Source organism: Bison bison, unplaced genomic scaffold (genome assembly GCF_000754665.1).
Source record: "Bison bison bison isolate TAMUID 2011002044 unplaced genomic scaffold, Bison_UMD1.0 scf7180017864377, whole genome shotgun sequence".
Classification (NCBI taxonomy): domain Eukaryota; kingdom Metazoa; phylum Chordata; class Mammalia; order Artiodactyla; family Bovidae; genus Bison; species Bison bison.
The window spans coordinates 6213542-6236921 of NW_011494949.1; the positions used below are offsets into that span (position 1 = coordinate 6213542).

Sequence of the window (23380 nt, forward strand, 5' to 3'; positions counted from 1 at the left end):
GGAGGGGGACGTCTCTGGGTATGGCCAGCACCCAGCATCATAGGTGATGGCGTGCACCCTAATCAAATTACAGTGAAAGTTACAGCTTGTCCAAGAGTGGCAGTCATAGATGCTTCGCAGGGAGCCATTCCTGGAATCTTAGTAACTGGAAAACTAACAAGGGATTGTGGTCAGAAGGGAGGTCGTGTAAGTCCTCTTCTCCTCTGAGCTCTGGACGGGAGCCAGGTGGGCCCTCACTTCAGTCTGGGGTGGGTGCTCTGTTTCATGCTCCCCATCGTCTCTGGCCCCTCCAGACTAGGCACTCTGGTCCTCACCATTCTCCATGCCCACCTGTTTCTGATCCCAATTCTCTGGAGGCCTGTCCTTCTATCTGTTCCATTGTGTTACAGTGGTGCTTGCTCTTCTGGCTGGGTTATCTCAGTGAGTAACCTGTGCCTGCCTCATTCATCAGGTTACTCCTTTAGTTGTCAGGGTTACTCACCCCTCCATTCAACAGTTTATTAACAACAATCACAAGCAAAACTGAAATTGTGTAGCTCATCATCTAGAATCAAAATCAGGGTGTTTGCCCCCAGCTCCAGACTTTTTCCATTGCATGTTGCTGCCTTGGGTCTAATCACTTCAGGTCAAGGATTTCCGAAATTGATTAATAAGAAAGAAATTTAACTGTAGCTTAAAATAAAAGTGAAAATGTTAGTCACTTAGTCGTGTCTGACTCTGTGCGACCCTATGAACTGTAGCCGGCCAGGCTCCTCAGCCCATGGAGTTCTCCAGGCAAGAATACTGGAGTCGGTTGCCATTCCCTTCTCCAAGGGATCTTCCCGACCCAAGGATCAAAGCCAGGTCTCCCACATTGCAGGTGGATTCTTTACCATCTGAGCCACCAGGGAACCCCTAACTGTAGCTTGAATGCATTGCTAAGACAAATCTCAATTTGACACATGATTTTAGAAACAGGTGTGGCCCAAGCACACAAAGAGCTAATATACAATAAAAAATGTATATTGAGAGGAAGATAACAGAAAAAAGTTGCATATCAATGAGGAATCAGAAGTAAATATTTTTAAGTCCCCATCATTTTTTGGAATAATAGGAAAGAACTACGGGTGTATATGTATATACATGTGTGTGTGTGAGTGTGTATAAACACAGAGAGAACATTCATACATATTAATGAGTGAAATTATTTAAAACACTAGCTTGCCTTTAGGTTTTTAAGCATTTTGCCTACATGATTAAAGAAAAAAAATTTATAGTATCTGATAAGTTGTATTTTACTAGAAATTGCTCTTTCTAGCCTTCAGTTCAGTTCAGTCTCTCAGTCATGTCTGACTCTTTGCGACCCCGTGAATCACAGCATGCCAGGCCTCCCTGTCCATCACCAACTCCCGGAGTTCACTCAGACTCACGTCCATCGAGTCAGTGATGCCATCCAGCCATCTCATCCTCTGTCGTCCCCTTCTCCTCCTGCCCCCAATCCCTCCCAGCATCAGAGTCTTTTCCAGTGAGTCAACTCTTCACATGAGGTGGCCAAAGTATTGGAGTTTCAGCTTTAGCATCATTCCTTCCAATGAACACCCAGGACTGAGCTCCTTTAGAATAGACTGGTTGGATCTCCTTGCAGTCCAAGGGACTCTCAAGAGTCTTCTCCAACACCACAGTTCAAAAGCATCAATTCTTTGGTGCTCAGCTTTCTTCACAGTCCAACTCTCACATCCATACATGACCACTGGAAAAACCATAGCCTTGACTAGACAGACCTCAATTGTCTGAAAATCAGGAATGGCCCTTCCATCTCCTACAATATTTTTAAGACACTTATTGGTATTCAAAATGTGTAAAAATAAATATTAATATGTCTGTATCTAAAGAGGATCACAGACTCTAAGTAGTTGTGATATAGTCCAGGAACACTAGACCTGCAAAAATAACAGATGACACGACCAATTTCAGGCAGTTGATAAATAATCTGCATAATACCTGTATTATCAATTTCTATGTAACAAATTACCCCAAAACTTAGTGGATTTAAAGAACAATAGACATCTCACAGTTTCTGTGGCCTGGAGTTTTGGAGCATCTTAAATGGTTCTGGCGCAGACTTCCCCATAAGGCTTCAGGCTGCTGGGGGATCTGCTCCCAATGTGGCTTCTCACCTGGTGAGCAGGTTAACTTCATGTTGGCTGAAGGCCTCAGATCTTCACCACTGGACCTCTTCACAGGTTCTTGAGTGTCCTCACAATATGGCTGCTTGCTTCCCCAGAGGGAAGGATCCAAGAGAGAGCCGGGTGGAAGTTGCTGTATCTTTTATGAAAGGTCATTTCTTGCTATTCCTACAGTATTCTATTAGTTACACAAGTCACTCCTACCCGTTATGGGGAGGAACAATACAAGGGAGGCGAGGATGACTGAGGCCGTCTTGGAAGCCACGTACCACACAGTCTAAGGCAAAGGGTTGGTGAAGCAGCTTCGGCTGCCTTCAGAGATTGTATACAATATGTTTGCAGTATTTAATCAAATTTAAATTCAGAAAATATATTTGGCGTCCTAAAGAAAAGTGTTAACGTTAGTTGCTAGTGGTGTCTGACTCTGTGACCCTGTAGACCGTAGCCCACGTGCTTTCCCCCAAGTCCATGGAATTTTCCAAGCAAGAATACTGGAAAGGCTTGCCATTCCTTTCTCCAGAGGATCTTCCCAACTCATGGATCAAACCTGAGTCTCCTGCATTGCAGGCAGTCTTTACAGTCTGAGCCACGAGGGAAGCTCCTAAAGTAAATACATAACTTAAAACTTAAAAATACAGAAACTTAAATGTCATGTAGTACCAATTAATTTTAAAAGAAATCTGAAACCTATGGCCTTTTCATCCTGAGGCAGGATGTGGGCATGGATGTACAAATATCTGAGTTCCTGCTTTTGGTTCCGTGGGATTGCCAGTTCATCCAGTAATTCTGTGTTTCATTTTTTTTAAAGAAACATCATACTCTTTTCCGTAGTGCCTATGCCATTTTACATTTCCCCTAGCGTACTTACCAGTTCTAATTTCTATACATCCTCAGCAGCACTTGTTATTTTCTTTAAAAAGAAAAAAAAGATATCCCAATGAGTGTTAATTGGCAGTTATTTTTGTTTCATGGCCCATCTTAAACCATACCATATGTATTACCTGAAACTCAAATTCCCAGCAGCAATTTTAGGCTTCTTTATTAGGTCCTTGGGGCTTCCCAGGTGGCACAGTGGTAAAGAATCCACCTGGCAAGTCAGGAAATACAAGAGAAGTGGGTTCAGCCCCTGGGTGGGCAAGATCCCCTGGAGGAGGACATGGCAACCCACTCCAGTATTCTTGCCTGGAGAATCCCATGGACAGAGGAGCCTGGTGGGCTGCAGTCCCTGGGGTCTGAGTCAGACACAACTGAACACAGTGCACATATTAGGTCTTTATATAAAACATAAGCACGTTCTATGTAGGTAAAGTTGTAATGCACCCACAGGTGTTGTGTTCTTCTATCCTGATTCATCAAGGTTAGCTTGATGCACACAAAACTCTAAGGAATCTCGCATTTGTCCCCCAGCCTATACTTGCCATGAGGGGAAGCTGTGCTGTCACTTCCTTAATGACTGTGTCCCAGATTCTTCACCACCCCTCAGTTCAGTTCAGTTCAGTCGCTGAGTCGTGTCCAACCCTTTGTGACCACATGGACCACAGCACGCCAGGCCTCCCTGTCCATTGCCAACTCCTGGAGTTTTCTCAGACTTATGTCCATTGAGTCGGTGATGCCATCCAACCATCTCATCCTCTGTCATCCCCTTCTCCTCCTGCCTTCAATTTTTGCCAGCATCAGAGTCTTTTCCAATGAGTCAGCTCTTCGCATCAGGTAGTCAAAGTATTGGAGTTTCAGCTTCAGCATCAGTCCTTCCAATGAACACCCAGGACTGAGCTCCTTTAGGATGGACTGGTTTGATATCCTTGCAGTCCAAGGGACTCTCAAGAGTCGTCTCCAACACCACAGTTCAAAAGCATCGATTCTTTGGCGCTCAGCTCACCACCCCTACGACTCTGTTTTATGGCATTCTACTGTTTGCCTTTATTGTACTTGTTATTACTGTAACTGGACATTAGCTGGCATCCTTCCTTGTTTAATGCTTCCCCCACACTCAGCTCTGAGCTTTAGGAAGATGCATCTCCTTTCCTGGAAGATAGTAAAGAACCCAAAATTTTGTCTTTCAATCAGAATTTATTGATGTCTTTCAATCAGGATTTAACTTTTATGATTTTGCTTCTTCTACTTAGGAATGCTTACAATACAAAATCACGTACACGTTTACACCCGTGGCGGATTCATGTTGATGTATGGCAAAACCAATACAATAGTGTAAAGTAATTAGCCTCCAATTAAAGTCAATAAATTTTAAAAATAAATAAATTAATAAAATCATGTAACAGTTCAAACAGAAACATACTCCTTTGATATCAGAATTATCACACTGTAACGAACTGTCAGGATGAAGACCACATAAGCCAGAATGGGAAGGAGAGGCTGGCCCTGAGAGGAGAAATGTTGTCAGTAAGAATGGACTAGAATAGAGAAAGTGTATCACAAGGCTTTCTTCCCCGATCTTAATTATAAAAATGTAACATCAAAAAAATTAATGGGAAAGTTTAGCAACATGTTTATGTATTCCATACCCAGGGGAATGATGTTTTGCAAAAATATAAAGCGTAAGAAATCATCCTCTTTTAATGGGAAAGACTACCATTGCTTTCTTAGCGAATATAAACTTGCAAATATGGCACCCACTGGTTTGTTCCCACAGTATCCTCTATGCGGACATTGTTGGGTTCACCCGTCTGGCCAGTGACTGCTCCCCTGGAGAGCTCGTCCATATGCTGAATGAACTCTTTGGAAAGTTCGATCAAATTGCAAAGGTGAGTATTAGTGATTGCTTTCTATTTTGAGGATATATAAAATTGGGGCTTCCCTTTTCTTGATCCTTACCAGGTTTTTGCCTCTTCATAAAAGCATCCTTTAGGAATCTTATTTATAGATTTGTTGGGTTTATTTGCCATTGATAAGTCTCAGACCTACATTGGGAAAGAGAAATGCTGTGGCATATAATTATCATATGCTTTCGTTTATTTTTAAGACTCTGGCTTATATATAATTCAGCACACATACAATAAATACATTCAAGATAACAAGACTTGATTTGCACATCTCTCTGCACTGTGCTGTTCTTAGCTTCTCTTTTTAGGCATTTTGATGTCGATGAGTTGGAAACGTAATTTCCTCTCCAGTTGTAACCTTTACATATTCACAGTGTTAAGCGGCATGCTGGGAAAATCCTGAAGACAGGATGCATCCCTTCTTCCTAAGGCCTTATTTACTGCTGTCTCATTTTCATCCATTGGCCTTTGTGCCGCTTGCAGAAATGTAAGCTCAGTATTCACCGTTCATATGCTCATTTGTGGGGAGTTTCATAGAGAAGAAATGATGACAGCTGATTTAAAACCATACCAGACCTCACTCCAGACTTATTTATTGGAACAATTAAGATTTCTGGTGGGAATATTGGTGTTTTTTCTTGCTTGCTAGCCCTCTATTTCTGTCTCATAAAATGTTCCTGGCCTTAATTTTTGTCTTTGAGTGGTTCCCAACAAAAATCCTTTATTATGCTTATCAAAATGTATTTTTATACATTAGGAAGAGTTAGTTCCAAGTTTAGTTCATGGTGAAATTTCCCTTACACTTAAACAACAGAGAACATTCCAGCCAAGCTCCTAGGCACAAATCTGGCTTTCAGATGTTCAGAGTCACTCCTGGGTCAAGCTCCCCATGAGATGCCTTATGTTGCCCAACTGACCATGACAAATCTCACTGGGGATTCTAAAAAAATTCACTGAGAGTACAGCTCTGTTTCCTTCCTTTACCAAATCAAAGGAAAAGGTTGAGTTGGGGTTGAGAGGGCTCATCTTTAGGGAAAAAAAAAAAGAAAACAATGTCTTGACTATATTCTCCATGAAGGAGCAGCCAGTTGTCTATGTTGCCAGTTATTGGTTCCTTGTGACCTAAGGGGGGAAAAGGAAATACTTGTCAATGAATGATTATTAAACCAAATAAAAACATAGATTATCTGTTAAAAATAATATCTTAAAAGTTTGAGTTAATAAAAGGTCATTTCTGCTGCACTGCCTGGTGACATGTCAGGAAGAAACTTTCCAACCTTGGCCAGTGACAGCAAGGTTCTGGTGTTCTGATGGCATTTTCCCTGCATGCAAGGCTGTGTCCAAATTACTTCTCTTTAAAAGGACACCAATCATACTGGATTAGGGGCCCACCCTACTCCTGTATGGAGAAGGAAATGGTAACTCACTCCAGTATTCTTGCCTGGAAAATTCCATGGACAGAAGAGGCTGGTGGGCTACAGTCTATGGGGTCACACTGAGCAAGAAACACTTTCTACTCTGGTATGACCTTATCTTAACTAATTACATCTACAATAACCCTCAGTTCAGTTCAGTCACTCAGTCGTGTCTGACTCTTTGTGACCCCATGAATCCCAGCACGCCAGGCCTCCCTGTCCATCACCAACTTCCAGAGTTCACTCAGACTCACATCCATCGAGTCAGTGATGCCATCCAGCCATCTCATCCTCTGTCATCCCCTTCTCCTCTTGCCCCCAATCCCTCCCAGCATCAGAGTCTTTTCCAATGAGTCAACTCTTCGCATGAGATGGCCAAAGTACTGGAGTTTCAGCTTTAGCATCAGTCCTTCCAAAGAAATCCCACGGCTGATCTCCTTCAGAATGGACTGGTTGGATCTCCTTGCAGTCCAAGGGACTCTCAAGAGTCTTCTCCAACACCACAGTTCAAAAGCATCAATTCTTCGGCACTCAGCTTTCTTCACAGTCCAACTCACATCCATACATGACTACTGGAAAAACCATAGCCTTGACTAGATGGACCTTTGTTGGCAAAGTAATGTCTCTGCTTTTCAATATGCTATCTAGGTTGGCCATAACTTTTCTTCTAAGGAGTAAGTGTCTTTTAATTTCATGGCTGCACTACTGCCAAATAAAGTCACACTTACAGGTACCAGGGGTTAGGATTTCAGCATATGAATTGGAGGAGGACAGAGTTTATATCACATAGAAGAGGTAATTGGTATGATTTCCTGCTCCTGTCTGATGATTATAACAAACGAACATCCAGGCAGTATCAGTCTGGACTAGGATAGCTTGGTCCATGCATTGTTGGTCACAGGGGCAGCGTGCTTTGGATATCAGTTCATGTTTCATAGTTCAGATCATGGAGTCAGAGAGCTTTGTAAGCAAACAGCTCAGTCCATTGAGTGAATGCTATGGAAAGCACAGTAGTTTACATTAAGGAACTCAACATCATTGCTCATTCACTGTGATATTTTATCCACTTTAATGAGGTATAGTTGGCATACAAAAAGCTGTACATATTTAATATACATGCAACTTATTGAACTTTAGGGATACACCCTTGGAACCATCACTACAATCTATGCCATAAACATCTATTACCTACAGATCTTCACTTTGCCCTTTTAATTTATTATTATCATTATCATCATTGTATTATTATTTTGTGATTAAATACTTAACATCAACCTTTGCAGCCTGTGGTTAGGTATACAGTATAGTATTATTAGCTATAGACACTGTGCTGTCCAGTAGATCTCTAGGACTTACTTATCATGCGTAACTGGAACTTTTACTTCGACCTTTTCCTTTGACCAACACCTCCCCATTTCCCCCTCTCCCAGGCCTGGAAACCAGCATTCCACACTCGGTTTCTGTGTTTAACAATGAGATTCCTCATATAAGTGGTATCATGTAACATTTGCCATTCTGTATCTGGCCTATTTCACTTTGTTGTTGTTCAGTCACTCAGTCGTGTCCAACTCTTTGCAACCTCATGGACGATAGCACACCAGGCTTCCCTGTCCATCACCAGCTCCTGGAGTTTGCTCAAACTCATGTCCGTTGAGTCAGTGATGCCATCCAACCATCTTATCCTTTGTCGTCCCCTTCTCCTTCCTTCAATCTTTCCCAGCATCAGGGTCTTTTCTAATGAGTTGGCTCTTTGCATCAGGTGGCCCAAGTTCTGGAGTTTCAGCTTCAGCATTAGTCCTTCCAATAAATATTCACGACTAATTTCCTTTAGGATTGACTGGTTTGATCTCCTTGCAGCCCAAGGGACTCTCAAGAGTCTTCTCCAACACCACAGTTCAAAAACTCAAAGAAGGCTGAGCGCTGAAGAATTTATTTCAATTAACAAATCAAATTCAACAGCACATTAAAAAAAATCATATACCATGACCAAATGGGATTTATCTTTAGGATGCAAGTTGGATGGCATAGCAAATCAATTGATGAGATATATATATATATAGATATATATAGATATATATAGATATACTGCATTAACATAATGAAGGATAAAAAACACATGCTCATCTCAATCAATTGCAGAAAAAGCATTTGACAAAACTGAACACCCTTTTATCATTAAAAACTCTCAACTAATAAGAAGGAACTCAGCTCAACACAATAAAGCTATATATGAAAAGGCCACCGTGAACATCATATTCAGCAGTGAAAAACTGAAAGCTTTTCTTCTAAGACTGGGGAGAAGACAAGGACACCTGCTCTATCCAGTTCATTTCAACATAGTGCTGGAAGTTCTTGACACAGGCCTTAGGCAAGAAAAAGAAATGCATTCAAGTCAAAAAAAGTAGTAAAATTATTACTTTTTGCATATTATATGACCTTATATGTAGAAAACTTTAGAGTCCACAAAAATTTGTTGTTGGTGGTGGTTGGTGGTTTAGTTGTGAAGTCATGTCTGACTCTTGCAACCCCATGGACTGTAGCCCACCAGGCTCCTCTGTCCATGGGATTCTCCAGGCAAGAATACTGGAGTGGGTTCCCATTTCCTTCTCCAGGAGATCGTCCCAACACTGGGCTTGAACCCGGGTCTCTTGCCTTGCAGGCAGATTCTTTACCAACTGAGCTAGGAGGGAAGCATAAAAATCTGTTAGTACTAATAAACTCAGTAAAGTTGCAGGATACAAAATATGTGTACAATAATCTGTTGTGTTTCTATACACTAACAATGAAGTATCTCAAAAGAAAATCAAGGAAACAATTCCATGTACATTATCATCAAAAAGAATGAAAAACTTAGGGATAAACTTAACGAAACAGACTGTGTACTCAGTCGTGTCTGATTCTTTGCGACCCCATCAACTGTAGCCCATAAGGCTCCTCTGGCCATGGGGTTTTTACCAGCAAGAATACTGGAGTGGGTTGTCATTTCCTGCTCCGGGGAGTCTTCCTGACCAGGGATGAAACCCACGTCTTCTACATCTCCTGCATTGGTAGGCAATTCTTTACCACTGCACCACCTGAGCAGCCCTAAGCAAGCACGTGAATGACTTACACACCAAACACTATAACACACTGATGAAAGAAATATAAACAGACACAAGTAAGTAGGAAGAGATTCCATATTCGCGGATTGGAAGAATTAATGTTGTTAAAATAATACCCAAAGCTATCTACAGATTCAATGCAATCCCGATCAAAATCCCAATGTGGTTTTTACAGAAATAGAAAAAAATCAATCCTAAAATTTATATAGAATCACAAGAGACCACAGATATCCAAAGCAATTTTGAGCAAGAAGAACGAAGCTAGAGGCTTCATAATTCCTGATTTCAAAATATCTTCCAGCTACAACAATTCAAACCAGTAGGATACTAAGAACAGACATATAGAGAACAGAACACAACAGAGAGGCCAGAAATAATCCCGTGGGACTGGTCTTTGATAAGGGTACCAAGAATTCACTGTTATTAATCTTACTGCTTCTAGACTCAGAATACATATTTAGGAAGTGAAAGTCGCTTAGTTGTGTCCGACTCTTTGCAACCCCATGGACTATACAGTCCATGGAATTCTCCAGGCCAGAATACTGGAGTGGGTAGCCTTTCCCTTCTCCAGGGGATCTTCCCAACCCAGGGATCGAACCCAGGCCTCCCACATTGAGGGCAGGTTCTTTACCAGCTCAGCCACCAGGGAAATCCAAGAATACTGGAATGGGTAGCCTATGCCTTCTCCAGGCGATCTTCCCAAACCAGGAATCGAAGAAGGGTCTCCTGCACTGCAGGCAGATTCTTAACCAACTGTGCTATCAGGGAGGTAAACCTGATTAATAAACAATGTTTTTCCTTTTTATTATATAAAATTGCTATCAAGATTTATTAACACATCCTCTACAGTGCTGTAGATAAGCATGAAAGTACACAAGCTGTCTATGAGACAGGGAAAGAAACATGCAAAAACCTTCAATAAATCTAATGCATGCTTTAAGGACAAAAAGATCTTATGTTCATTTTATTATTTCAAATATTTTCAGTTTATCCATAAGCCTGTGGGTTAAGAAGGGGAAAAAAATCTGTGTTTGGTACTTCTTTATTTACGTATTTAAATTTGAGTGAAGTGTCTATAAGCTAGTTGAAAAGGTTAGAAATGGATGTAGGATTGATTCATATGAATGAAATTGATCTTGATATTGTAATATAAATACAACCCAGCCAAGAAAAATGAGTTCGTCTAACTTGATATTAAAATGGTTTAACCTAAGGGCAGAATTAAGTTTTAAATCACTTGGCAATGTTGAATGGTGGCTCATTATACTGCATTACACTGTAGTGATGTTTATCAGAAGCTACATGTCTGCAGGTAAGAATTTGCTTCAGCTTTGAAAGAAGTGAGGAAAATCATGAATGTAGTAGGAAATGACATACAATTCTAATTCCAGTTGAGTTCTGATCACCATTTTCTATCATGAAAGATTCTGCTCTGCACAGAACGTTTCATTTCACTGTCAGTATTTGAGGATGTTCAGACTATAAAGCATGGGCCTATCTTCACATTTCTCTGCTAAGTGTAATTCATTCCAAAATATTCTCTCAGCCTTCCCCTCCCACCCCTTACCATCATCCTTCCTGCTTTGGCAGAGGGGTATGCGGGTGAGGGTGGCTCAATCTTGATGGGCAGTTAAGGGAAATTGAACTAGTTTACAGCTTCTCAGGTTGGCACAGTGGTAAAGAATCCACCTGCCAGTGCAGGAGATGCAAGACACCAGGGTTCAATGTGTGGGTCGTGACGATCCCCTATGTAGGAGGGCATGGCAACCCACTCGAGTATTCTTGCCTGGAGAACCCCATGGACAGAGGAGCCTGGCGGGCTACAGTCCATAGGGTCTCAAAGAGTTGGACATGAATGAAGCCACTTAGCACACAAGCAATGCAGTTGAAATTCTGTGACTTCTTCTTTCAGGAGAATGAATGCATGAGAATAAAAATTTTAGGAGACTGCTACTACTGTGTGTCCGGACTGCCTATATCTCTCCCTAACCATGCCAAGAATTGTGTGAAAATGGGACTGGATATGTGTGAAGCCATAAAGTAAGTGTGATGAGTAGTAAGAGCCTTTTAAACTGCATAATACATTTTTGTTGTCGGTCTTGCAACTGTTTCTGGTTTTTTGTCTACTGAAACTATATACATGATTGTTCATTTACACAGAAACGGGCAAAGACTCATTTATTGGCATGTGAGAACTCAGTCCAGAGTCAGGCTCTGTGTTTTGTATTGTTGTTATTAATCTTATTTTACAGGAACATGGTGTTAGAAATCTATGGGAAGGGGCTGTGTCATTAATTTCAAAGATAATTTCTTTGTAAACAATTGAAAAGTCTCTTCCAATCTTAAGGGACAATTTTGTACTCTTAATGTCTGTCTTGATTTTTGACAAGGACATATAAATTGTAAGAGAGAAAGTAGTTTTTACCACCAGACTGCAATGAAGAGGAGAATCTAGCCCAGAATAACTCCATCTAGTCAAATACACTCAGCTCTGTGAATTTAGTTTCAGTTTTTATCCGTAATAATTTTCCACTTTGTATCTATAGTTTCTTTCATTGTAAGATTTGTAGAGAATATTTGCTTACAAAGAATAATGGTATCATTACAGCTGACAAGTGTAGTGTGAAAATGTGAGCTACAAAGTGAATTTTCACTGCTGATACCGCATACTTCTCTATAAGTGCCTTCACAGAAGCCCTGATAGTCTTATAAATGATAAAAAGCTCTTGTTTGTTGATTGTTTGATTGAAAACTTTCAGTTTAAGGGTTTTTTGGTAGGGGATTGCCTATTTTTGGTCAAGTGATTTTCTCTTCTCCTCCGCATATTCTTGTTCTAAATGAGATGGGAATTATGTGCTTGATGTTCGAATTCCTTTTCTCGGGGTTGGGGTAACTGGGATGTTAAGTGAGAAAGCAACAAATCAAGTTAGTTGTCGCTGTGTTTAGCCCACTGTGGTGTTGGCCGTGGGCTGAAATGGACTGAGAGGTTTGACGGTGGGTTTCCAGTGCTTTCCAGGGAAGGATGATTACACCTCCAGCCTCAGCAGAGTCCGCGGACCTGAATGTCCAGACTCACTAGCTCAGCAGTGTCGGGGCCGCTACATGGCAGTCAGGACTGGGTGGGCAGAGACATAGGGAAGAAAGGAGGGAAGAGTCGAGACAGCAGAGGTGGGCAGTGTGGCCTCAGCTTGCCACCTGAGGTACTTTGTATGGGAATTAGCTGTCCCCCCTGCTTCTCCCCCAAAATAAATCATCTGTCTTCTTGGAGGTATAAGAAAAAAAAAAAGCTTTTCAACTGTATTCTAAAAATCATTAACTATTCAAGACATTACAGGTCTAGATGTAAGTGCATTCAATCCATGTAAAATTAACAGATTTTCTCACATTTGTAACCACCCCTGGAAGCCACTTTCATGTTTAAAACCAAACGTGAGAGGAAACAGGCTCTATGGATGGGTTTTGTGAAGGATGACATTTTGTGACTCAGTAGCGCATTCGATTCAACAAAATACCCTTTTGTTGTTGTTGTTTAGTCGCTCAGTCGTGTCTGACTCTTTGTGACCCCGTGGACTGTAGCCTCCAGGCTCCTCTGTCCATGGAATTCTCCAGGCAAGAATACTGGAGTGGGTAGCCGTTCCCTTCTCCAGGGATCGAACTTGGGTCTCCTGCATTGCAGGCAGATTCTTTACCATCTGAGCCACCAGGGAAGCCCAGGGAAAGAGCGAACACCTCGGCAAATTTTGGAAACTCTTTGTTCTCTCTTACATACAAAAGCAAGCATTTCCATTCCCATTTCTTAAGCCATAAGATGAGAATGAATACAGGAATTTCAGTTTTTGAAGCTGGTGAGGAGAAAGTGTACACTTAGCACTTGAAATTTTGCCAGATGACCTCTAGTTTTCCTGGGAACCAGCAACATGAATCCAGGGATATCTGTCCGTGGTTTTCCCTCCGTGCGGGGACCTCCACATTTATTCAGAGCCTCGTTCCCTGTTAGCTAGGTCAACACTGCAGAAGTTCTTTGGCTGCAGTTTTGGAATATTCCCAGCATTTAAAGAGACGTTTTTCCCCCCTTTCATGAAAATGTAAACTGTTCTTAATCAAGGCAGTGCTCTCAGAACCCTGATTTTGTAAGTGATTAAAGCTCCTCTTAAATTAGAAAGATTGTCTACTATTAGCGCAAACTCTAAGCCATCATTTCGACATTTGTCTATGGATCACACAGATTTCATCTGCATCTACATGCATTAAAATGTTTCTGGTCAGTCAGTTCATCTGAACTCTTGATCAACTCATTTTTCTAAAACAGACATGAAGCCCATGAAGACGGTTATTTCAAAGACTCGAGTTACTAACCAGTCACTGCTATCAGACTGGCTTTCTGACTACTCCTGGATGCTGTCAGGAAGCAGGACTCAGGGGGATGGGGAGCAGAGATGAACCAGCCTGAGCAAGCCTGGGGGGACCAGACACCCCCCAGCAGCCGTTTGCACTCAGAGCTACTGTGGGCAAAGCGGCAAGGCAAGCCTCCTGTGTCATGGAGATGCTCCTTCTGGGAGCAGGATTGAAGGGTGTGGACGACTTGCAAAGTACTTGATATAGGTTGTCATTTTATGACAAAATATAAACAGAAAAGGACGATAGAAAGGGAAGGGAAAGAAACAGCCTCTGTACTATTTTCTCAGGAAGTCATTTATTTTTATATCATGGACCCATTTCTTCTTATCATAGTATGCTCGGATGGTTCTGCTTCATCACTGAAGCTTGACACTCATTGTTCATTGTTGTTCGTTCTTCAGTTGCTCAGTCGTGTCCGACTCTGCGACCCCATGGACTGCAGCACACCAGCCTTCCCTGCCCTTCACCATCTCTCAGAGCTTGCTCAAAGTCAGGTCCATTGGGTCGGTGATGCCATCCCACATGCGTACCTGTGTTATTTTGAGATGGTTCGGGTTCTACTGCATCCCACACCTGGGAACCCTTCCTCTTAACTGCTGCAATCAATGTCATCACTTCCCTCCACGTTTCTTCCTGGGGTGATTCGCTCCATGGAATGAGGGACACCTTCCTGCTAGGGACACCTTTTTCTTTTACAACTATATTTTAATCGATAAACATATTTAACTGGCAGAAACAAATAGGCATCACCAATCATTGCCATTTTCCCTTAAAAGAAGTTGTCTTTTTTTCTTTTATTTTTAATTGGAATGTAATTGCCTTACAATGTTGTATTCATTTCCACTATGAAGTGAAGTGAATCAGCTATATGTATATGTATATGTATATATATCCCCTCCGTCTTGGACCTCCCCCTTCCCTCCCCACCCCACCCCTCTGGGTAATCACAGAGCACCGAGCTGAGCCCCCTGTGACAGCATCTCCCCACTAGCCATCTGTTTTACACATGGTCGTGTATATATGTCTGTCCTAATCAAAGGAAGTTATTCATTTGTCTCTTTCAATGAGTTGGTGATAGGATCCTAAAGTATTTTTTAAGTGGTTTTTAAAAATTCATTTCTTTTTAATGATACCTCATGCACTATTAAAGCTTCTTAAAGAGTACTCGCTTCTCTTTTTTGTTACAGAAACATGCACAGTGGAAAAGCATTCAGCTTGTGGTTATTTTTTTTTAATTCCTATTCAGGCTGAAGTCATTTAAGCTCACAAATAAGCCTTATTGTCTCATCAGCAGAAAATATTCCTTGGGGACATACGCTATGCTAATAAGCCTTAGAGTTGCTAATGGCATCTAAGATTGTTTCTGACAGTATAAGGCAATGTCTCACGAGTCTAGTATGAAAACTTCAAGGAGGGGGTCAGCACATGATGGGTGCTTGATATGTATTGGTTGGAAAAGTAGAAGCTAAAACCAAAATGTTGCATCACGGCCCTAGCCAGCCTGAGGCTTTACTGGCTGGAGCATTGGCTTGGTACTGATGGGTTAGCCTGGTAATAACTGGAGAGAAAAACCCTTTCAATGCCCTCAGAGCAGCAATCTTCCACCACAGAAGGAACTCATGACCATTATTTTCAACAGTCTGAGACATTCTGAATAATAAAATACCCAGAAAATCGGCCAGGAACGACAGGAAGAAGAGACTGGCCCTGGAGGGTGATGTGACTTTCCTTCTCTCTAGGAAAGTGAGGGACGCCACCGGAGTAGACATCAACATGCGCGTGGGAGTGCATTCTGGGAACGTGCTGTGCGGCGTGATCGGGCTGCAGAAGTGGCAGTACGACGTGTGGTCACATGACGTCACCCTGGCCAACCACATGGAAGCTGGAGGGGTCCCTGGGTAAGGCAGGACATGGGCTTCCTCTCATCCAGCAGGCCCTGGGCTTAGGATCCGAGGTCCGCAGGCTGAGAGCTGACTGCTCAGTGCTCGGTGACTTCTGCTGCCCTGGTTACTACTGTGTTACTCCGTGACCTCTTCCATTAACCAGATGGATGTGAGCTCTCAGGCCCCAGTTCCACCACCCCTGGGACCCATGGTTAGAGACAGGATGTCAGATCCTGAATTACAGACTTTCACTTAATTGCGTATTTATGAATAGAGACCTAAGTTAAAGATGGCTTATAATGCGCTAGAGATATGTGGCCTTTCTGTATTATTGGTCACCTCTGAAACCAGTCCTATTAAAATAAGCAGATGGTACCATCTGGACAGATGACAAGAGAATCTTTGCAAGTGCTGTAATTTGGAGAAGTATGAGAGCAGGCATTGAGAAGGAAAGCCCATACTTTTATACGTACCAGCACGTGTTCTCAAATGACTTTGCCATGCAATTCCGAAAACTATCCTCATGCCTCCAGATTCAGTATGATCACGTTTTATGTGCTATAATTCACCACCTAGGTTTCACTGAGTGCAGAGAGGCTCCAAATATTAGCAGCTCTTGATATCGGGGAGCATTTTCCCAAAGCTGTGGGTAACAGACTATGAACCTATAGCCTTTCCTTCACCTGTGGCAGAAGGAATTCTTTCTCAAGTCCCAAATTAATAGAAAATCTTGGATGTTCCTTCTTCTGTATCTTGATTGTGGTTTTCAAATGGAATTTCAGACGTGTTCACATTTCTTCTGTTACCCTGCAACACTTGAATGGAGCTTACAAAGTGGAAGAAGGCGATGGTGACATCAGAGACCCGTATTTAAAGCAACATTTGGTGAAAACTTACTTTGTAATCAACCCCAAGGTCAGTATCATAGAGTCTATAATTAGCCCATGACTTCTGTGATTAAAAGTCAAGAGGGCAAATGACTGATATGAAAAGTTGTTTTTAGTCAAGAACCGGTGTAATTCTTTGCTAGTGTTTGCCTCTAAAACTATTTTAAATGCCTGTGTTTGTAAAAATGCATTCAAATATTTATGAAAGAAGCAGTTGAAATGAATTGCTTGTTTATGTGGCAAGGGTATTGTCTGCATTATAAGGTTGTAGAGGTTAGTTAGTCATGCTTACCAATGTATACGTTAGTCCACGGGTGTGAACCTCTGGGCCATGGACTGGTACCTCCATGCAAGATCAGCAAGAGCATTAGATTAGAAATAACATGCACAATAAATGCAATCCATTTGATCACCCAGAAACCATCCCGACCCCCAGTCCATGTAAAAGTAGTCTTCCACTAAATAGGTCCCTAGGGAAGTGCACAGCAACCCACTCCAGTATTCTTGCCTGGAGATTTCCATGGACATAGGAGTCTGGCAGGCTACGGTCCATGGGGTCACAGAGAGTCAGACACGACTAAGCACATAACAGATAGGTCCCTGGTGCCAAAAAGGTTGGGTACCACTGTGTTAGTCCATGATGGGCCCTTCCTGGCAGTTAGAAAATTAAATGAAGACCAAAAGTGTGCTCAGGATTTCAGCTGATAAAAATCTTAATGAGATTAAGTGGATGAAGATATAAGAAAAAAAGAAATTACTGAAAGATTAATGACTAATTGTCACATACACTGGGGTGAGCATGTTATGTGCAGACATGTGAACTTTAATATGATAAAAACCACCTATCTCATGCAGACAGCTGCTGTCTTTTACTCTCTTCCCATCATGTGTCAGGCCAGAGCAGGGGGCTCATCAAAAGAGCTCTCATCTTTACCCCTCCCCAAATTCCTGCCAAATGGGTACTGTTGCTATTTACAGATTAAGAAGCTGAGTCTCAGATGGTTTATGTAACTTCCCTCAAATCACTGGCGGGTTAACAACGCAGGTAGCAGCAAGAAACTCCTCTGAATTGTCCAAACAAGTATCACAAAATCAGTGAAGTCAAGTTTACGAGTGTTTACTCACAAGAGCCTCCCTGAAACTCCCTGTTCACCTTTGGGGACAAACTTCCAACCCACTAGACAGCTGATCTGGAGACAGATGTGTGACAAGCAGGAGGAACTATGGGATGATCGGTGTGGAGGTGGCAGGTTCAGGGAAAAGGTGAAAAAAACGTGTCCAGAGAACACTGTGTTCAGGCAAAGAATACCAAAACATCAATATTTGAGGCCATTTCGCATCTGAAAACAGCCCCAATCCCTACAGCCATCACTTTAGGAAAAAAAACAAACAAAACCATTAAAACATGGAAACAGATCAGCATATTCTGTCTAAGAGTCAGCTTTATAAAAACGTCCCTTCCAACGGCTATTGTTTTTTCCCAAGTTTCAGGTACAGGTAGGTTTCGTTGTCTGAAAAAAACTGACTCAGCTTCTCTGGGGTGTGGCCATGCCCCATGGTGACCCTGCACGACCGAGGGCAGGAGCCCGCAGAGTGAAGGCGGTGATGGTGGAGGACTCCGCCTGTGCAAGGGAGGCTTCTAGGGGGCTGGAGGGAAGAGGTGCTGTGGCCTCCAGGTGTGATACTGTGCTTCTCACCCCAAGGGAGAGCGGCGGAGCCCTCAGCACCTCTTTAGGCCTCGACACACCCTTGACGGAGCGAAGATGAGGGCTTCTGTCCGCATGACCCGGTACCTGGAGTCCTGGGGGGCGGCCAAGCCCTTTGCACACCTGCATCACAGAGACAGCATGACTACGGAGAACGGCAAGATCAGCACCACGGTACGCCCTCCCCGCACTGGGCATACGCTAGCTCCCCAAACAGAAGGCATGTCCTGCCAAAACCAGTCGGGTCTGTAACGAAGGAAGCTTGCTGTCTCTGACTTCCCAGAGAGGCCCCTGACAAACAGGCCTAAATAAACCTGCCATCAGGTTATCTTGAGTGTCAGTTGCTAAGGGTCTCAACCAAGAGTGACTTTGCGTGATCACTTTCTTATCGAAGACGGTTATTGACAATGGGCAGTAGCCACGCATACCCCTGAACTCTTTTTCAATCCAGGTTTGCAGTTTGCTTTGGCTACCACAAAGTGGAAAGCCCGAGCATCTTCATAAAAGAACAAATGAGGGCCTGACATCCTTGCGGTTTGAGCAGCATCATTAACCCTGTCCTCATCCCCCAAAGGTTCAGCCTGTGTCGGAAGCAAAGTGCATTCTATTGGCGTCCCTTACGGACGTCATCCCAACTTCTAATGGGGAATGGAGTCCCACCACTCCAGACCACAGGGACCTTTCAATAAGATGGCTGAAATGCAGATGAAGAATAGAAAAACTCATGAGAGGAGAGGAAAGGAAATACAGTGGAGCACTTAGAATAGTCCCAATGGTATATTTAGATATTAAAACAGTCTCTGAGTACAATTTCATGCTAAATGGTATTCACTGTGTTAGGGATGTGGTTGAGGTTTAAAAAAAATGAGATGTTCCGTAATTCTTATTAGCTGATGAGGAAACAACATATGAGGCTGTCAGGTAAAAGTGAACATTTCCAAGCTGCCTGTGTCCATAGGCCTGTCACAGTGACATGCGCAAACCCAACATGCAGGCGTCAGCATTCCTGTTTTGTCTTGGTTTTATCTCTTCTTTCAACTTCCTTTGTTCTTTTCCAACTGAAATATAAACGATCTGATAGAAGATTGTGATCTTTCAAGGGGTCAACAGGGAGACCTCCAGGGCAAGTCCTAGAGGGGTCTATATTCTATTGGGAAGAAAGAGACCCTAAGTAGGACTCAAATAAACAAAGGAGATCACTCCAGGTACTGCCAAGGGCTGTGATGAAAAGAAAAGGAAGGAATGTCTTGGGGAGTGACTGGCATGGCTCCTCTTGGGGGTGTGGCTGGGGGGAGTCTCCGAGAAGGGGAGGGGTCAGTGGGGAGGGTCAGGGGCAAAAGGACAAATACAGCTGCCCTGAAATGGAAATGAATTGGTGTCTTTGAGGCAGAGAAGAGACTGTGTGGCTGTCAGATCATCAACAGTAAGCCAGGGGAGGTCATTAGGGTGAGAGGCTCCAAGTAATCATGTATAATTTATTCTGATTGTAGTGGGAAGTTGTTAGAGGGTCCTAAGCAGGGAAGGGCATCGTGTAATTAGCACTCTGGATGATGAACCAAGAGAGCAGGGCTACAAGAAGGAATGGTGTCCTCCTTTGCTGAGATTTTAGCAGTGGGAACAGTGAGAAACAAATTCAGGGTACAATTTGAAAGTGGAACAAGTAAGACTTGGTGATGGAGTCAATATGTGTGGAAAGGAAGTTCAAAGACGAAGCCACATGTTTGGGTTGTGCACCTAGGAGAATGATAATCCCATTGACTGAACTGACAAATACTCAGAGCAAAGTCAGAGAATTTGGGGTAGAAAAATCAAGACTTTGCTAGTGGACATCTTCAAATCAATATGCCTTTCAGACACCAGACTGCAGCTCAGAAGTTGGCAGTTGGGGGTGTGCTCCTGGAACTCTGGGTAGAGGTCTTGGTAGGAGGTGTGGATGTGATAGGCATCAGATTTTAGGTGCTATTTGAAGCTGTGGATCTGGATGTGGTCACAAGAAGAGAAGAGATGCAAGGAGCGAGGACCAGAGCCACTGGCGGCCTCCCAGCAACTAGACCTGTTAGAGGAAAAGCATGCTAAGACTTAAAATCTAATTGCCAGGGAAAGTCAATGCTTCTATCCCTCTTATGAAAAGAATCAGATAATTTTACCTCAACACTAAATTTATTATTAGTGCTAATGGCTAATAACTTTATCTCTGATTCAGATTTGTTATAAACAAATTGATTGGTTGATTGGCTGGTTGGTTGGTTGACTGGCTGGTTGCCTGATTGGTTGGTTGACTGGCTGGTTGGTTGGTTGACTGGCTAGTTGGCTGGTTGGTTGACTGGTTGTTGGTTGGTTAACTGGTTGGTCGGTTGACGGTTGGTTGGCTGACTGGTTGGTTGACTGGTTGGTTGGTTGACTGGCTGCTTGGCTGGTTGGTTGGTTGGCTGGTTGGTTTGTTATTTTTCAGGAAATAAGAATTATATCTGAATACTAAAGCATATTTTTCTGTGCTACTTCATCTGTGTACCTGCAAAAATAAGGCCTTGCTTTATGGGTGGTATTATTGATGTTGTTGTGGTTGCTAATTTCTTATCAGTCCTTTGTCTCAGGACTTAAGAGCAACCCTCTCCCTTACTATCTTAGCAAGGCACCCAAGGGAAGATTTCACCCTGGCTCCAACCTCAACATAATCTGTTGTTATGTGTTAGTGAAGATGCCTCCTTCGAGAGAGAGTTATAACTGCCTAAGGCTTTGAGCTTCAGAAAATAGTGTGTAAAAAACAGAGGATGTCTGGAACAGACTCTGTTTTCTTGACCAGCTGGCCTTGCCAGTCACAGACAGAGTCTCAGGCCTGAGTTCCTTGGCAGGGACAGAAGACCTCTGAGGTTCTGGTTAGCACTTGGGGCCCATAGGACTATGCCCCTTACTTTCAGAAAGGTCCCATTGTCATTCTTACTCGTACCTTCCAGGATTGAACAGCTGTCATTGCCAAAAGTTATTTCTTTTATCTAATCCCCTATGCAGAACTTCATTGACTCTTGATTTAACATTGATGGAGCTGGTGAATAATGCATTATTTTATTAATACTCTATATAATAAAATGTGGAGTTCAGTTATCATTTTTAAGCCTACCTTTCCCTAGGCTAAATACATTTCCTTATCTAACCTTGGAGCTTAAAGCAACAAAGAAAAGTTTCTCTGGAGCTTCTTTGTTCTGACTTTTATTTTAATTTCCACTACAATATACAAGTGAATCTTGTGGTTTTTAAAGTCTATTATTGAACACTTAGCAATGGATTCAGTGTCTCCCTCTCACTAGCCTTTTTCAGGAACTGTTATACCAGCACTTATGTACATTTCTTCTTTTTCATCAGTGATTCTCAGTTTCACATACTTAATCAACGGTCTCATTTCTTAACAGTTCGATTCACTGATTAAGATTGTCTATAGATTTTGTGATTATGTTTGTGTTTTAAAGCATTTTCTAAATTTTTGTCTCATGTTAAAACTACAGTTCTACATGATTTAGGTTGTCTACAGTAACTTTAATAATAGTCCTCTGCAGGCATTGTTGTAAATAATATCTGCAAATATCAGGATAGGAATTTTGAAAATCTAGACAACAATCCTGACACTTCCAATATCCAGAGTTCATAGATTACACCAACATTCTAAATATAAACTGAAGTTTTAACCTTATTTCACGCTTATAATTAAGCTCTTTTTCTCCACTTAGTTGCTTATTACCTAAATGATATTTACTATGGTAAAAGAGGAAATACACATCATTATCTTTTCAAACTTCTTAATGTATGTTTTAAGCAACTAATAATCTTTTTTTTCTTTAATAGGATGTACCAATGGGTCAGCATAATTTTCAAAATCGCACCTTAAGGTATGGTATACATTCCATTTTCTAATTTTCTAAAGGCTTAACTGTTCTTTATTTATTCCTGAAAGTAATTTTCATCAACTATAATAATTCTGAAGGCTATTTCTTCTGGAAAAAAAAAAAAAGAGTAGCTGCTTGTGAAAAGCCCTCTCAAGTTGTATTCAGCTTCTAAAAATAGGATTATTGATATCCTTTCTTTTTAGAATTAAAAGAGGGAAAACACTGCCTAGTAAACTCTTTAGAACTTTAAATTGTTTTCTTAAAAAACATTCTTCATATTAATCTGAAGTAAAGAACTGAACTTTCTTAAAATGAGTATCTTAAAGTTATATTTTTGAGGTTGAATCCTAGAGATAAAAGCAAGATAAGTCCAGCCTTTCAATAGTGAAAAGAAGTGCAACCCACCCTGCTCAAACAAAGAAAAAATGCCTCCCCAAGTGTCCAAGGATGCCATTGTCATCCTCCACAAGCTCTCAGACATCACTCCTTTCCCTTGTCTGTGTTCCTCTAGCTTTGGGGCTCAGAACCTTCCTTTAGTTTGGGAGTTAAGTACTTTTTATTGAAGATGTTAGGATAATTTGGGAGCTTCCTTGGTGGCCCAGATGGTAAAGTATCTACCTGCAATGCTGGAGACCCAGGTTCAATCCCTGGGTTGGGAAGATCCCCTGGAGAAGGAAATGGCAACCCACTCCAGTGTTCTTGCCTGGAGAGTCCCCTGGAAAAAAGACCCTGGTGGGCTGCAGTCCGTGCGACACACAGAGTCAGACATGACTGAGGGACTAACACTAGGATAACTAATGAACGGCCCCAAACTTAAAATTTTCTTTCCCCACTGAAGAGATGGGTTTATTCCTATAGAAAATGCATTGTATCAAAGTGGAAAATGAACATAAATAATTAGGTCATTGGCTGCCAGATCTTAGTGCGCTCCCTCCCGAGTCCCTCTGCGTGACTTTATCTTTGTTGTCATGACCTCTGATTTGTATTTTCTGTAAAACTTGAAATTTTAATATTGACCTATCACACTTAGAGCCCTTTGTTATATGGAAAATGGAGTTCTTGGGCTTTTGAAGTATTATTTTTTTGGTGGCAAATGCCCAATTAAAGAAAGCTTAAGCTATTTTAAGAAGCGTTTTGGACCCCGTAACGTATCTTTAGAAGGCCTGG

At 42.0% G+C, this 23380-nt stretch overlaps 1 protein-coding gene across 1 annotated transcript in view; it reads left to right on the top strand.

The window, feature by feature from the left end:
* The window catches only part of ADCY2 (adenylate cyclase 2 (brain)), a 450411-nt gene that overhangs the window by 298772 nt on the left and 128259 nt on the right, over positions 1-23380 (top strand). The window contains exons 6-11 of the mRNA XM_010857150.1: positions 4816-4927; positions 11374-11501; positions 15599-15757; positions 16525-16657; positions 18333-18509; positions 22173-22216. Of these exons, the coding sequence (XP_010855452.1) occupies positions 4816-4927; positions 11374-11501; positions 15599-15757; positions 16525-16657; positions 18333-18509; positions 22173-22216 (753 nt within the window). The remainder of the gene's footprint in view (positions 1-4815; positions 4928-11373; positions 11502-15598; positions 15758-16524; positions 16658-18332; positions 18510-22172; positions 22217-23380) is intronic.